At 41.1% G+C, this 16,413-nt stretch overlaps 3 protein-coding genes across 5 annotated transcripts in view; 1 reads left to right on the forward strand and 2 right to left on the reverse strand.

The window, feature by feature from the left end:
* The window catches only part of LOC136436841 (anoctamin-4-like), a 29,522-nt gene extending 29,156 nt beyond the window's left edge, over positions 1-366 (reverse strand). The window contains exon 1 of the mRNA XM_066431211.1: positions 317-366. The gene's annotated coding sequence lies outside the window, so the exon portion shown is untranslated. The remainder of the gene's footprint in view (positions 1-316) is intronic.
* Positions 362-8,100, forward strand: LOC136436842 (ubiquitin carboxyl-terminal hydrolase 38-like). Of its 3 annotated transcripts, none has more exons than XM_066431215.1 (8): positions 362-479; positions 1,228-2,177; positions 2,490-2,591; positions 2,994-3,152; positions 3,714-3,907; positions 4,781-4,874; positions 5,308-6,684; positions 7,038-8,100. In XM_066431215.1, exons 2-8 carry the CDS (start codon positions 1,236-1,238, stop codon positions 7,200-7,202), a joined length of 3,033 nt encoding a protein of 1,010 aa, XP_066287312.1. In that variant the 5' UTR covers positions 362-479; positions 1,228-1,235; the 3' UTR covers positions 7,203-8,100. The 3 variants fall into 3 exon arrangements, with proteins under 3 accessions (XP_066287312.1, XP_066287314.1, XP_066287313.1); XM_066431217.1 differs by having other exon boundaries at positions 385-479; positions 1,234-2,177; XM_066431216.1 differs by lacking the exon at positions 362-479 and adding an exon at positions 834-855.
* Positions 8,101-9,380: 1,280 nt separating this feature from the next.
* LOC136436843 (DNA-directed RNA polymerase I subunit RPA49-like) lies at positions 9,381-16,182 on the reverse strand. Its single transcript, XM_066431218.1, has 12 exons — positions 16,097-16,182; positions 15,661-15,764; positions 15,419-15,495; positions 14,997-15,082; positions 14,696-14,745; positions 13,198-13,345; positions 12,536-12,619; positions 11,877-11,973; positions 11,106-11,245; positions 10,689-10,779; positions 9,984-10,106; positions 9,381-9,581 (listed from the first exon to the last, which is right to left on the reverse strand). The coding sequence occupies exons 3-12, from the start codon at positions 15,475-15,477 to the stop codon at positions 9,425-9,427; spliced, it is 1,035 nt and encodes a 344-aa protein (XP_066287315.1). The 5' UTR covers positions 15,478-15,495; positions 15,661-15,764; positions 16,097-16,182; the 3' UTR covers positions 9,381-9,424.
* Positions 16,183-16,413: the final 231 nt, after the last annotated feature.

Consider the following 16,413-nt stretch of genomic DNA (forward strand, 5'->3'; position numbering starts at 1 on the left):
AGGCGAGAGTGATTCGTCACTTGTTGCCTGTCCCCAACATGCACGATAACCCTTGCGTACGTAACTGACCCCTTCCCGTCGTCTACCTGTTTATTGTAACCACAGCACTTGGTCACGTGATACAACAAAATACACAGGTGTGCCACTATTGTTGTTGTCAGACAAAACTGAAAAATATGTCCTTTAAAACCATTCTTTGGACAAGAAAATGGCTTGAAAGGTAAGTTAAAGTTTCATTTGGCTGTTCTGGTACTTTAAATGTTTGAAAAAATGGGTGAAAAAGGGTTAGATTTGCAGAATTTGGGTAAAACCACACCTGGTGACACCTGCGTGCCTGTCCCGTACCGCTTGGGACAGTTTAAATAAGGGGCAAGGTTCACCGAGCATGCGCACTGCGTCCAGGCAACATGGCGGCGGAAATGTGACTTTTTCTCGTCCCGTTTCGAATTTTACCAAGTTTTGAAGATTATACAAAGAAGGTACGTGTGTTTTTAGCATGTTCTGTACCCCATGAAATCAGGGAATTAGAATACGGGGTCAAAAGAGCGGTGAATTTGGTCCAAGTCTTGAAAAATGAGGCATAAGTTGTCAGGATGACGCACCACATAATTATGAGAAGGCTATTTTCCGACCAGAGTGATTATTATAAGTACTTGTGTCGTCATGTATCGGTCGGTTTTGACGATACAGATAGAAAATCTAGAACACAGAGATAATAGAACAATGCCTAAAGAGGTTGCAATAACCCAGGGCATTTGTTGATCTGACCTGAGCTACACTGACTTGGTGAGTCTCGGGAACAAAATTTTTTATTTGAATCTGCCCCAGGAATCCTTGACTTCTTCTGAGGACAAGGTAAACGGGATTTGTTTACAGTAGAAAATTCTAGGGACGCCCATACTGTTCCATTTCCACTTTATTTATTTGTCTCCTATGAATACTAAAGTACTGCTGTAAACAGTAAAGCCTCTATGTTAATTAAGTAACATGCATTCCTGCGGATGCCTACTTCCTGTATCAAATATCAACATCACTCCTACATTTCATGTTGCAACATTACAGCCTACAGGTACAATAGTAAAATCAAATTCATAAGATTGGTACATGGTATATTTGTTACATAAATCTTGTTGACATGGCTTTCCTTTTTTGTTCATATTGCATATTTTTGAAGAGCTTTAAGGAGATTATGTTGATTTGATTGATGACATAAACTTCATCTCTCAGTTACAGCAATGGACAAGGTGTTGGAGGGCGTGATTTCATCCGACCACCCAGATAAGGTGAAGAAAGCCCTCATCGGCAAAATCCTTCTCACAGCCAGCAAGCCTATATCAGCCGAGGATGGCAAAGCCATCTTTACCCTGGCTACACACTGGAACCTCCAAGGAGAAACCCCCTTCATACGCAGTGTCGGCATGCAGGTCTTCCTCGCATGGGGACTGTACCACAAGGACATCTTGGAAGAATTCTTCGACATCAAGCTTGTCCTTGGAGTTTTTCGCGGCTCCTTCACCGCAAACTTCCCAAATGAGAAACTCGTACTTCTGTATCTCTTGGAAGGATTGAAGATGTTACGGGGAAGTCCGTGCTTGTTGCAGATTTATAAGATAGTGCAGAGCGATGCTTTAAGGTTGGTGCAAGACAGCGGTAGTCTTGAAGTCTGTGTGGCACTCAGTAGTCTTCTTCTTGAGTTTAACCAATGTATACCCAGGGACACAGTTGTGAAGTTCTGCGAGGAACTGGTGAAGAGGATGGCCTTGTGGAAGAGTCCGAAAAACGAAGCAAACTTGAAGGACTACATACAGAACGTTTCACAAGTGTCAAACTTGCTGGGAGTGGTTTGGAAGAAGGACCAGTCCGCTTTGCTACCGAGTCTCAGGACGGTGTTCGGGATGATATCTGCCGTCGAGGTATCAAGCGAACCGTCGGTCGCGCTGGCTTCTATCGTTCCCCAAGTTCCCATCGACATGTTGGCGGTCATCACGCGGAGCGTTGTGACAGATCCGAAAGTCCGTGACGCAAATGTTGAAGTGTCTCTGATGAGGATGATTGGTTGGTTGAGCTGGCCAGTGGCAAAGAACATTGACCAATGGCTGGTGGCCTTTCTGAAGAACTTGGCTGCAGTGCAGAAGTACACACTGCTGATTAACATTACAAAGGAGAATGTTAAAAAGGTATTATTCATTATTCTATATACCTGAACTCAAAGTACTTGTGACTACATGATATAAAGAAATTTGAGAATAATTCAAATTGTGAGGTCCAATTAGCTGCAGAATTGAAACATTAATGATTAACCGACTTGAGAAAATATCGTTCCTGTCTCTGGATTTCCAATTTTGTATTTCAAAATCAAATACACGTATATCTCAAAGTTAGATATTGTAACAACAGCTCTTAAGCTGACAGTTTTATATGTTTAGATCTTAACTACATGTAATGTTTTATGTTCTAACAATAATGTTTTTCTGTATCTTCCCATACAGGTGTTTGGCCGTCTGTGCTACCCTGTGGTGCGTAACAGCGCCCTGACTGTGTTGTCACACATGCTGCTCAGTTTCCAGCACTCCCCCGAGGCTTTCCATCAGGTGAGCACTGTCTTATGATTATCTGTCACAAACAGGTATGCTCCATGTGATATTGCTTCAACCTATTGTACTTATCAAATAAATGATGGTGACATTCCATGATAAATAAACTTGTACATGTACAATGTGTACATGTATGTAGGTCTGCCTCTATTCCGTTTGACATATATGTCTGTCACTTGTTTTGTATAAAGTTTGAAGAGGTACGGAGTAGTATTTGCACAGAATACAATTTTTACTGATTATCGATATCATTGCTACGTTATCTTCTGTGAGGATTATATTACAAATGTACCTTGAAATCTTAGCTTTGCAAACTACACACAAATATTTTTTAAACATATTTCCTCAAACAGTCATCTTCATCTTGCTAAGCAGTACTAACTGTGTATATTTCCTCAGATTGTTGGCCTTGTCCCGGATATGATAGATTTCCTGAAGAAAGAGGACAGCACCTCCAGTCTTGAGTGCATGGGGCGGCTGGCAGAGCTGGTGCACTGTCTCATCTACCACCACTCAGGCTTCCCTGATCTGTATGAACCTGTACTAGAGGCTCTCAAGGTGAGCTCGTTTATTATATGAAAACTGTGGTAAAACTTACGTTATCTTTTTTTAGGATATATCATAATTTGTCTCCCAGTATTACTGTAAATGCAAAAATGTTTGCGGTGGTTTTATGTTCGCGGTTTTCGCGGATCTCATTTCACCGCGAACTTAAAAACATCGCGAACATTTTTGTCTAATACTGTAGCAGTATGTGATAATAGTACTGCCGCAAACTTAAAGCCACCGTCATCACTCCTTTTTCGCCTTTGCGGAAAATAAAAACCACGCGAAGATAAATGCATTTACAATATTTATATATATTTGAAGTGCAGTGACCAGAATCCATCTAGACACACAATGCAGGCACCAAGATTTTTTATCAAGTTAAACATGTCCATTTTCAAATTGTGGCAAAGTGCTTGGAGCCATTTGAGTGACCAACAGCCATATTTGAATCTATGCATAACTGTTTGTGCCAAATGCCAATGAACATTTTCACTATCATATGGTAATAGGGCTCTTAGAATTTGTCTTAATCTCAATTGGTTTGACTTTAATTTTTATTTCTTTCTACAGGGTTTGAACAAGCCCACTGAAGCGATGGTGAAGCTCCGGCTGAGCCAGTCGGCCTGGACATCCCAGAGCAATGGCCTCCTGAGCTATCACTCCAAGTTCATGCCGCGCTCTGAGACAGGGAAGACAGGCCTGATGAACCTGGGGAATACCTGCTACATGAACAGTGTCTTACAGGCACTCTACATGGCCGATGAGTGAGTACTGCACATTACAGTGTGGGTTTTAAGGAGCGTCATGTTAGAGTGGTTGGCCCAGAGGTCCTTGGTTTGAATCCCCTGACACGCCACCGATGTTGTGTCCGTGGGAAAGGCACTTGGCATGACTCTCCTCACTCCACTAAAAAGGGAACTTAACTTAGGTTGGGGAGGGAAAACGTTGGTGGAAGGAGAGGGATGGGCTCCCCCTTCCATGCCCTAGACACAGTGGATAATAACCCACTGCCCCTACGGCCTCAAAAAGACTATGGGACTACCTTTACCTTTTTTCTTTTAATGGGCATGTCTGGGGTTTTTGGTGACAGGTTTCTGCTTTGCTTTGCTTTGACGTTACCCATATGCTACAGATGAGTTTGTAGAAATTTTTAGAAAAAATGTGATGTTTTCTTACCAGGAAGTAAGTATACCCCATGCACATTAGCAGCCAAGTGTGTTATTTAGACTGATATGTGTTTTACAAACTCTGGCATACTGGCTAATTAAAGGAAAGCCAAGCAATATAAGGGTTCGAAAAGTCGGATTTTGAAAGTCAATGTATTTAGTCATTTCTATACATGATTAGTTCTAACAACACTATCACAATGTATAGCAACGTCCATGATGCAAAAAAAAGGACATTGTTATGATGTGAGAACTCACTGACAATCGTGGTCGGAGAAGTCATGCTTTTGCGCGGTTTTAAAATCCTAAAAGTATGAAGTTATTACCCAAATGTGCTAAACAATGATAGTAAAGGTCACTACCATAAAGACTTCAACATTTTTTTATTTCCATTTTTTGGCCCTAATATTGCTTTGGTTGCCTTTAAAAGATGGTTGTTGTTACCTGCAGCTAATGGTGATGTGTTTTTAGGTTCCGGATGAAGGTGCTGAGCTATGTGCCAAACGGTGCCAAAGGAGTTCTGGCTCAGCTGCAGGATGTCTTCGCTTTCCTGTCTCACACACAGGTCAGTAGAAGACTTGATTTATGATGACTTTTCTTTTGGAAACTTGTGTTATATTGACACACAGTATGCTGCATGGCCCATGAAGTAGTCTGTGTTACTAGTCAAGATAGAGCTTCTGAATAAGTAGTAGTATCCAGTGATTTGATTATACTGCTGCCGGGGTCCCTGACACAGGGGTGGGCAGCAGTCGGCAAGTTTTCAACTGTAGAAGACAACAGATTGGCATCAGTGTATATTACAGTCTGATTTTATTGTTCTGATGAATGAATGCATGAGTGAATGTTTGTCAAAGATCTGATCATGTATTTTGTAGAAGACAACAGATCAGCATCAGTGAATATTGAAGTCTAATTTTATTCTAAATATTATGAATGAATGCATGAATGAATGTTTGTCAAAGAACTAATCATGAATTTTGTAATGGTTTTCACAGAGGACAGCCTATTCTCCATCAACTTTCCTCCACACTGCCCGTCCACCGTGGTTCACTCCCGGATCCCAACAGGACTGCTCAGAGTTCCTCAAGTACCTTCTAGACAGGATTGACGAGGAAGAAAAGGCCAGGAAGAAAGCGCAGGCGCTGTTGTCTCCTCAAGATCAGGCCCACCTCCCCAGCAAGATGGCCAAGACGGAGAATTGTCGCGACGACGTTGGCACGCCTCCTCGCAAGATGAAAAGCGTTCCTGAGACGTCCTCATTGTCCAAGTGCCAAGAAGTGCCAAACTGCAATATGGTTGCAGTCTCAGGTAGCCCCACAGTGGAAACAACCAGCCTGACTGCTGTAAAACCAAAGCATTTGCTCAGTCCACGGCCACACGCTCCTACTATCATAGAGGAGTGTTTCGGAGGGAAGATGATGTCCAGTTTCAGGTGTTTAAATTGTGGATTCGTGTCTATCAAGGAAGAGCTCTTCACAGATTTGTCATTGGCCTTCCCTGACAAGGACTTTCACAGCCAAGATGGAACCCCTGTTGAAGTACCCAATCAGAACTCTTCCTGTGAGCTGACCTCCAATCAGGATTCATCTGTTGTGGGGGTAGCATCCAATCAGGTGCAGAGTACACCTCAAAATTCAACCAATGACAAACTACCTGTGATGAGATCTGCAGGAACACAGACTGAGGATTGTGCAGAACTAGAAGACAGCCCCTTGACTTTAGAAAACCTCCTGTCGTATTTCTTGGCCCCTGAAACGCTACATGGTGATAATAAGTATCAGTGTGACAGGTGCGAGAGTCTACAGGATGCAGAAAGGCAAATTAGGATAAGCCACGCACCCTCTTACCTCATTCTCACTCTCATGAGGTTTTCCTTTGACATTAAGACGATGCGAAGGAAAAAGATTGTTACAAACGTACAAGTTCCCTCCGCCCTTACGCTTCCAGTATGTAGTATAGACTCTGGAGATTCGGCTAAGAGTGCAATTCAGGAAACAAGCACAAATTACAGCCTCTGCGCTGTTGTCGTGCACTCTGGAACATCGTCTGAGTCTGGACACTACTACTGTTACGCCTCCCACCTGCCGTCTGACCATCCTCCAGTTGCCATGGAAACCGATGCACAGGAGGGTGATAAGAAGGCTCTGTCGGATCAGTGGTTCCTCTTCAATGACAGCAGGGTGTCGTACACGTCCCTGGACTCGGTACGGAACATCACGGAGAAGTTTCCAAAGGACACGGCGTACGTTCTCTTGTACAAGAGGCTGGGAGACATGGAGGGAAACCTCGCTGAGGGGAATGGAGTGGCTGAACCCATCCTGAGGAAAGACCTGCTGGATAACATAACAAAGGATAATGCACTGTACCTGCAGGCAAGTAGTTCCCTGATGTCTTCTGGTCGCTCATTAAAGCTTTGCTTTCTGTATGTTCACTTCTAAATTGTCAGGGAAAGAATCTCAAATGTAAGGATAAAGAGTAAGAGAAAAATGTACTACATGTACCTCTTTTTCTGTTTAGACATTTAAGAAGCTGCATTGACACGATTCTTATACAATACAGTAACAAAGAATAAAAAGGCCTTAAAACGATTTTTGGGTTACCATTCATAAACCAGAGTTTGTTGATTTTGTGGTGTTAGGAACAAAGAAAGTGTTGTTATAGTTGTTTCAAGGCTAGTTGTTTGATGCATTTACAGTGTTTTACAATTGCATGTGTCCTATTGCAGGAACAAGAGTTGGAAGCCCGGAGCCTTGCCCTGAGACAGTCCCAGAAGGCGTGCACCTCTTCTATCCCCTTCAGGAACAACGACGACGACAAGAACAACCCCCCAGGGAGCTGTGGGGGAGGGGGAGGGGGGTTCAACATGCCCTCCAACAGATTTGTGTTTTAACAACAGCTTTGTGTTTTAACAACAGCAGTGGGGGAGGCTAGGGGGAGGGGGGTTCAACATGTCCTCCAACAGATTTGTGTTTTAACAACAGTTGGATGATAGGGCCAAGCATGCTTCCTTGTGGCACACATTAAGTCATACCATCTCAGTCTGTAGTTCTGAATAAACCCCATTTGTGTAAACACTTTGAAAGGTTTCTAACTGTATTTAAATTAGATACCATTGTGGTATTGTAACCAAAGTAGGTCTGAGGTCATAAGGTTCCATATATATGGTCCAATACCCATCATGCTGTGACTCTTGAGATGTTTTATTTGGAAATCCAAACAAGTTTGCAATGTAGCTAGAACAGGGTATTCTTTAAAAGAGTGCAAGGTGTACTCATGATGCTACATCCTTGTTTTAATGTTTTGTTCCCGGATATACAGTAGGTAGGTAAACCACTTGTGTTTTATTTCATTTTCTCCCAAAATAACGATTCCAGCCTCTGTAAGAGAAGTACTGTAACAGGTTGATCAAGTAGGATTCCTACATCATGAGTTAGAGATGACGGACTTGTCAAACATGTAAAGATAATTCAAGTCCATATCAGACATGACAGAGTCTATGTATGAGTGACATACTGTATAGTGCTTTAACTTTGGCAAGAGATTTATTTTGCTCAATTTGGTGCTGAATTTGCCAATTTCAGCTGGTTTAAATATTTTGTTGCTTCTAATTTTATTGTCACTGTTACAAAATCACTAAACGTTGGGTACTAAGTTACAAGCACTACACTGTAAGTCATTATTTATTGCTCTTGCAATGAAAATCCTCACACCTTGACTTAGAGATTGCATGCTGATGGCTGTAAATTAGTCTGTGCAACAGAAGTTGTGTAATAAAAGTGTTAAAACTACATGTTGTAAGTCTGTCTCAATGGTGGCATATGTTCACTTTATGTACTCTTTGAAATCTTAAGAAATCATGTTGATTTGATAATGTGGATGACATCCATGTGCGCATCAATTTTCGTCCATTTCCAACAAAAGAAAATCGGTCATACTGTAAATTATACAAAGCAGTTGCAAAATGAGAAAATATATGCTGTAATTGGCAAAAGGATATTTCAGAAAACGGATACTGATGCATGTCTTGTAGGATGCCAAAGTCAATTCCAAAGTCAAACAAAGATGTGAAGGAACAAAAATGAAGAATATATTATTCAGTAGAATCTATACCATACTCTGTGTGTTAAGTTTTGTTTATTCTTCCTAATCACGTAAATTAGTTAAATATTTCCTAATTTCTTTTTTTTTTCAAAATCTTTTTTTTACTTGCACGCTCGCATCATGTGTTCCCAGATGACTTCATCCAAATAAATTAACATGGCCTTAGTTACTGAAATGATTGAAAAAAATCTGACAGATATTCAAAAATGTAACTACCACCTGAAAAACTAGAGCAGCACACATCTGCCTGGAGATCATTAGTATGTTGACATTGTCTTTTACCGTTGATAATCACAATACTTATACCTTTGATATAACACCACTTTTTAATCTGATAAACATGGTAAAACCGAGGGGGTTTAAAGTGTTTTATTTCAACCTCCTTTAGTAAAACAATAATGCTATCTTGCTGCAATGAGAAATGAAGCACGGATGCATGTTTTCATAGCAAACTCTACAGAAGCTGATATTTTCTATTCTGGCATCAGGCTTCTTCAACCTCTTTTCATTTGTGATACTGTGGCGTCGTGGTGGCGTAGTGGCAGGGTGTTTGGCCCCAGAACCCAGAAGTACCGGGTTCAAATCCGGGGTTCCCTGATCTGTCTCGTTGACGTTGTGCCCTTGGGAAAGGCACTTTACACGACTTTCCTCACTTCACTCAGGTGAAAATGAGTACCTAGCTTCGGTTAGGGACGTCCCTCGGATAGGACGCTAAATGGAGGTCCCGTGTTTGGGGAGAGCCACACCTTGAGCACGTAAAAGAACCCACCACACTTATCGAAAAGAGTAGGGGTCCCTCCCGGTGAGAGTGGATCATATAAATCTGTCCGGATATGCAGCTTGTACTCTTCAGTAAAAACCTGGTGTGTTATGCCAAGAGGCGGTTTACCGGGTATGCAATATAAACAAAAACAAAAAACAAAGAAGTCTAGTAGTTGCATGCCAAATAATGACCAGGGCGATAAAATTATCTTGCCAGTTTAAGTTTTATTGCTTTGTTGTACAGGTCTGCTAACGGCCTCTTTTCAATCCCTTGAATCTGCTGAATTGATCAGGCAGTTTCAATGGTATAGGCAACACTGCCATCCTCTGCAGCTCATTATCCACACTTCTGTCAGCCTTCTTGCTGTGAACATCACAGCCAACGGCTCTTGTCAACGTCATCAGCCTAGAAGAGGGAGTATGAAATAAGACATTTTGACAGGCTGATACCATGACACAAACCGTCTTCGTCAAAATGCAAAACAAAAACCCGGAAAGGAAACATGGAAGTTGTTTATTGGTTGAATTGATTAACAGCTAGAATTGGTATATTCCTCATCAAAACAATATTTTGTGTGTCTTGCATGTACACATACATTCCCATTAATATTTTTTTGGAAGATGATTGAATATGCAGTTTTGCAAACTGGTCTCTTTTAAGGAAAGCATAGGTGAGTAAAATGAGTAAATGTCGACATGTACAGAAAAACACAGCCTGCAACAAATAGAGGAAAGCTATATGCACACACTAATACAGTGTACTGTATTAGTGAATGCTTTAAAGACAAAGCAACATAGCACAGCTTACTTCTTCAGTGCGATCTTCAGGTCCTTTTGGATGTCATTCAAGTTCAGTTTGAACTTCTCAATGATCAGACCCATGACCAGGATGTAGCACAACAGCTTATCCTTCAGGCGAGGTGGCATGGCCCTAACAGTGTAAGAGAAGCATGTCATGAGATTAAAGAGACTTGTAACATGTATTTGCTGCGTTTCCTGACCACATGGTTATATCAAATTAAAGCTCTGACCACTTCAGTTTTCTAGTCCAAAATAAAAGCAATAAGATTTTGAAAACTGTGACCATCTAAGTCATACAGTTCACGAAATGAATCGTTGGTTTGTGTGAGATCCCTACACATACAGCAACGTGGCATTGTGTGGCGCAATCGGTAGGGTGTTTCGCACAGAACCCAGAGGTCCCGGGTTTGAAACCACTGCTATGCCCCGATGTTGTGTCCTTGGGAAAGGCACTTTACACGACTTTCTTCACGCAGGTGTGAATGGGTACCTGACTTCGGTTGGGGAAGGTCGTATTGAGGTCACCTGCTGGCGCCGAATGGCAGCCTCCCAGACCCTTGCGACAGTTCCGCAAAGTGCAAGTGCCGAACAAATATGTATCTGCTGTATATTATGTGATTGTAAACCTTGCAGCAATTCAGCACTGGCTGCCATTGCATGGGTAATTTCTGACCAATAAACCATTATTATTATTATTATTATTACTACATACCTGCGAGACCTTGCAGCATCTGCCTTGACAGTGAATGCACCGAGCAGCTGCTGCTTGACCAATAGGGGCATGCCTTCTGGTAGAGGAAGGTCTAGGAGAAAAGAACATTTCATTTTCATTAACTTAGAAAGAATGCCTTTATAGTTTCAAGTGTGTACAGTGAGTATACATACTTGTTTAAAAGAGGGTTGATGATGATGATGATGACTGGTTTATTTGCAACATGTGCACACAAATACCATTGCAGCCTTACCTGGCTGAACTGGGATATGAGACAAAGGGCATTTCTTAGAATTCATTCAATAACTCTACAATTCATTCAATAACTATACACTTCATTTAATAACTACAATTCATTCAATAACTCTGGTTGCCTGACTGGTTTGGAGACTGTGTTAACGAGGTTAGATCAGTCACCTCTTTTCCTCCAATCAGAGTACTTGAGTCCATGCAGGGCCAGGAGGTACCACATGTACATGACGTGGCAGGAACGGGTGAGTCTGGCCTCTTCATCCAGCGGCATTGTGGCAACCTGCCGCAATACAAATGTAGAGTACCTGGAAAGGCAATATCACAACAGTCACCACATTAGCATTAAAAAACAACAAACGAGGGCCATGGAAGGGAGAGATGTGGAGCATAAGCCTGCAAATACTGTCTCTTCATTTTCTATTGATTTTAACTCAAACCATCTGCAGACAACATTTCTCGTTTTTGTGACAGAAAGGATTAGGTTACCAGTCTGTGATGTCATTTTCAGCAGGACATAACCACATCACATGCAAAGTACCCTCCACAGCAGGTCCGACTCGCTCGGTACGTTACCTCCCGCGTCGGCCCTGCTATTCCAAGTCGGTATTTCTGGCTTCTGTCAACGTTACTGACAGTTGCTCATGAATAATTAGCCTTATTTGGCACAAACAGCTATTATTTTGTTCTGAACCCAAAGTAGCGATGTAAGACGTAACCTGATTGGCTGATAGCTTCCCATTGACCTTTGCGGTTTTGCACAAGATGAGCTTGTGCAAAGCCTCTGATTGGCTGAAAGCTGTTTTGGTGGTGACTTCGCTAGAAGCCAGAATACCGGCTTGGAATAGCAGGGCCGATGCGGGAGGTAACGTACTGACCGAGTCGGGCCTGCCGAGGAGGGGGATGCAAAGTAAATGTAATTTGAACTAAAGTTATTACCTTCCCTCTGTTCTCCACTGAGAGACGTCTTCTTTTGTTGCTTTTACAAAGACTCCAGCCACATCTTTCAGGGCTTCAAACACTTCTGGGGAAATGACTGATCATCAGGGTTAAGAGGTCAAAGCAGATATTACTGACAAAATCATCTAAATCTGCCAATACAATAAAACGAATATGATATGCATTAAGTCTGAATTTACAAGGGTTGATTGATACAATTAGAATGCAAAGTATAGTGGTACAGAAAGCTCTATTTTGCAAATGTATGAGAAAATATATCGTCTAAAAACTGAACCGGTTATCATAGTAATAATATGTGTGTAAAGGCACCCCGGGGTGTCCCTGTGGTGTAGTGGTCTGCGCTTCTGTCACTTACCACATCTGGTTAAAATTACTTGGAACCAGAAGGCCCGAGTTCAACTCCTGGGTAGGACATCTCTGGACAAGAGGTGCATTGAGTCATACTTTATAAAAAATGGTACATACTTCTGAAACAGTATGGAAGTTAAACACACTCCACTAACAGTGGACTAGCCCCCTGCTGCAGTGATTGCACCACAGTGAGGCCCAGGGCTATGAAACGGAGATGGGCACCGCCCTAAACACCTTATGGTGTGGGAGGATTTTAACTAAAGGCACCCCACAAGTCTAAAGGATACGGCTCTCCACCTTGTAGACATCCTCTGGTTTTGCAGCGTTCTTATCATGAGGTGGGATGGTAGAGTCTGTATCCATCTCTGGACCTGAAATCATGTACAGTGGGAATATTTATGTCATCTTACATTGCAACTTAAGGTATCAGAACATATCTCCATCCTTGTACTAGGGAAATAAAGCTCTTATGGCATATCAGTGCCTTTGATAATGGTAAAACTAAAAGGTATGTGACATCGAAGTCAAAATATAACTTAACTGCAATAATAGGCCACAAATTTATACACATAACTACAAGTTACAAGTATTTCTACACATTCAGAAGCTAATAGCTATTCGATACATTTCCGCAACATAAGCTAGATAAAGGGATTGGTGACTTTGAATCATAGTTCCGTTTTGGTGACATAACTATTTCTATGGGCTCCTGTATGTGGAAAATCTGCAAAGTTTATACACAAGTTACGAGTATTTCTATACAATTCAGAAGCTAACAGCTATTTGATACATTTCAGCAACATTAGCTAAATAGAGGGATTGGGGACTATGAATCATAGTTTTGTTAGTTGACATAACCATTTCCTTGCTATGGGCTCCTGTATGTGCAAAATCTGCATTGAATATAACATAAATCAGCTGTTTGAGGGTTAAACCATCAGTATCGTACCTGTGAGTTTCTCTGGAGTTTTCATGAAGTCCTCCACAGCAGCGCCCATGGCTGTTTCCAGAGCCTCCCTCTTCACCTTGTCCCTGAGTCGACTCTCCATGGCTCTCTTCTTCTTCGCTCCACCGAAGGCATCTACCAGTCTGTCATTCTGTGGAAGACAATTCAAATACCATTCATTTGTTTGTTAGTTTGCTTGTTCATCATTCAAAGTACTGGCTACTAAAGGAAGTATTAGACTGCATCAGGTATCAACTACAGTAGAATCCGCTTAACTGCACCACCCATTTGTCAGCGTTTTTGGTGCAATTATCCGGCTGGTGCAATTATGCGAAATGCCCAGTTGGACCGCATCACCATGGGCGAGGGGGTGTATTGTTAGTCAGAAGCACTAGCACAAAGAAAACAGACGAAATTATTCAGTTATTAACTTTATTTATTGACCCTTTGCTGAAAATAAAGAAATTACTACGAACCTGTTTTGATTTTGCATTCTTTCATTTTTCCATGCAATCTACCACATTGCAACAAACGTAATGTTACCGGGGATGCATTCTGAAACATCGTCATGCCACTCATGTGATAACAGTTTCTGTGTTACATTACGTAGAGTGCAGCTGTCGATTTACGTAAATCATGTACCGCCATGAAACTAGGAATTGAAACTGAAACTTGGTTTATGATTACGGGTGACCCGCCCGGGACCTCCCATACGATTCCTATCAACTTAACTGTCACTGGAGACCGCCTTCTTTTGTTACTCAAAACAGTTTTAAACATATTGTCGGTATTGCGCCTTTACTGTTTTCTGTTTTTATGTGCGAATGAATAAAACAAACAAACACCGGCAGGTATCGGCTCATTTGTACCGCGTTTGTCGATTTTAGCGCACTTTTTCAGTTAACTTGTCGAGGATTTTTGAAAAAAATTGGTGCAGTTATCCGGCATTGGTGACCATGCGCGGTGCAGATATGCGGAGTCACTAACAATGCAGTGAATGGGAACGGGTTTTGGATATTGGGATTCGGTGCAATTAAATGGAAGGTGCGTTTATCCGAGGTGCAATTAAGTGGCTTCGTCTGTACAAGATAAAACTGATAACACAAAATGTCTTTTTGAGTTTGTCAAGACAATGTATTAACTTATGCCAATAAATTGCATAGCTTTAGGATATACTAGTAGGAGATTCTTTTTACGCAACCAGGTAATCTCATCTGCTAATGTTTCAATGTCTATCAGACACCTTCTTCAGAGCTTCTGACCGGAGTACTGCTTCTTACTGCTATAAGTAGCCGATGTAGGTGGTGGTGAGAAGCAGTACTCCAGTCAGAAGCTCTGAAGAAGGTGTCTGATAGACATTGAAACGTTAGCAGGTGAGATTACCTGGTTGTGTAAAAAGAATCTCCTATATCCTACATTCTACCAACCTTATGAAATTATTTTCGGATGCATAGGTTTAGTTTGATATCAAAGAGTGTCAGGTAAAATACACTTAGCCTACCTTTTCCTGGTATGTCAAGTCTACTTCATCCTTTTGTTTTTCATTTTTGTCTGGAAAAGAAAAGAAAGGAGAGTTAATTCATCAATTCAAAGTTCCTAAGTTTGTAAAACAAATATTTGATACATGCTACCAGGTAAAAACTTAAGGAATGACGAACCTAAATGTATAACATGCAGACATGTTAACTTTGGACGACAGCATAATTTATTAACTTTCTGGGTGAACTCAACTGTTATTCTACATTGATCACATTACCTTAACTACATGACAAGCAAAAGCCTAACAATGACCAGATTCTTACCATGTATTACTGGCCTCATAGTGAAGGAATTTGTGTCATAAACTCTCATCTTCCCTGTGTTTTTGTCCAACACACCGACCATGTACCTGTGCAAATACAAGAAAGAGCTTGTTTGTGTGTCAATAGTCCAACAGAAACTTAACACAATAACAGCTATTAGTATTAGATCTAGTATGTCACAAGGACAATATATCAAAGACAAAGGCCACATGAAAAATTGGTAGCTGATCAAGAGATCTAGACTTGAGACCATTAATTGTTAAACCTTGTGGTTACAATGGTTATGGTTTTAAATGCACTAAGGTGTACTTCTACTGGACAACTCAAAACAACAACTGAACTGACATAACAGTGGCAATGTTTCAAAAGGGAAGAATGCAGAAGAAGAATGCACACAGGACAAGAGACAAATCAAACCTTACTTGCAAAGAGAGTTTCCTCTTGGGGCACTTGGGCCAAAGTTTCTTCCAACATACTGCATTCTCTTGGTTTCTGCCACCTAAAAAGGTATGACCAAACAAAAATTAGTCAATAAATAATTCATTTAATGCTACATCACACTATTAACCATTTATAGTTAAATCAATCATTCATAAAAGCAGTAATTCATTGATTCCATGACTACATAGATTTGGGATCATCATCAATCATCAAATGAGCTTACCAAGACTCTCCTGTGCCTCTTCCTGACATCATCACTTTCTGTGCTCTTGAAGTACCCAAAGTTGGGCGTATTGTCTGGTTTCAGTCTCCCGTTTGTAAACTGGACTGAGGGGGAACCAAACAGTACACAACCATTTAGTTACATAATATATAACTCATTATGCTATGTTATACTGCTGAATAATAGCACCTATGTATACCCTGCTTTCTTTCACATGTTTCTCATATCATGGAGATACGCAGTTTTAACACATGTTCTCCCTTTATCCAGAAATTCTTCCATGTGCGAAATTTCAGTTCCTTGGTTCGTGAAGCCACATGTATTTTCGGAGCTCTGTAGGGCGAAATTAGCGCAATAAACAGCGGTCATCTTTAATAGATTTATTCTATATGGACATCTACACCGTCTAATACGAGAAGCAGTTACCAGTACGTACCAAGTAGAGGCTCATTGGACACCTTTTCTGGAGGAACGTATTCCCCAACGTGATTTTCTTCTTGGGGGAAGCCATCTTGGACTAGAGGTTAAAGGTTAGTAGACGTAATCATACTAATATAGGGGGAGTATTTTGTTTAAAAAAAAAATACAGCTCTGTTTAGAAAAATAAATGAATATCAGTAATAAAATCAGATATCTAAGATATAAAATACCATCAACTTTGCAATATTATTGAATTTTGAGGTATTACAAGAATTTGTAAATTTACAGCTTTCATCTTCATGTAAGGCAGAATGCGATCGCCCATTGTAAGAC

This window comes from Branchiostoma lanceolatum, chromosome 6 (assembly GCF_035083965.1).
Source record: "Branchiostoma lanceolatum isolate klBraLanc5 chromosome 6, klBraLanc5.hap2, whole genome shotgun sequence".
Classification (NCBI taxonomy): domain Eukaryota; kingdom Metazoa; phylum Chordata; class Leptocardii; order Amphioxiformes; family Branchiostomatidae; genus Branchiostoma; species Branchiostoma lanceolatum.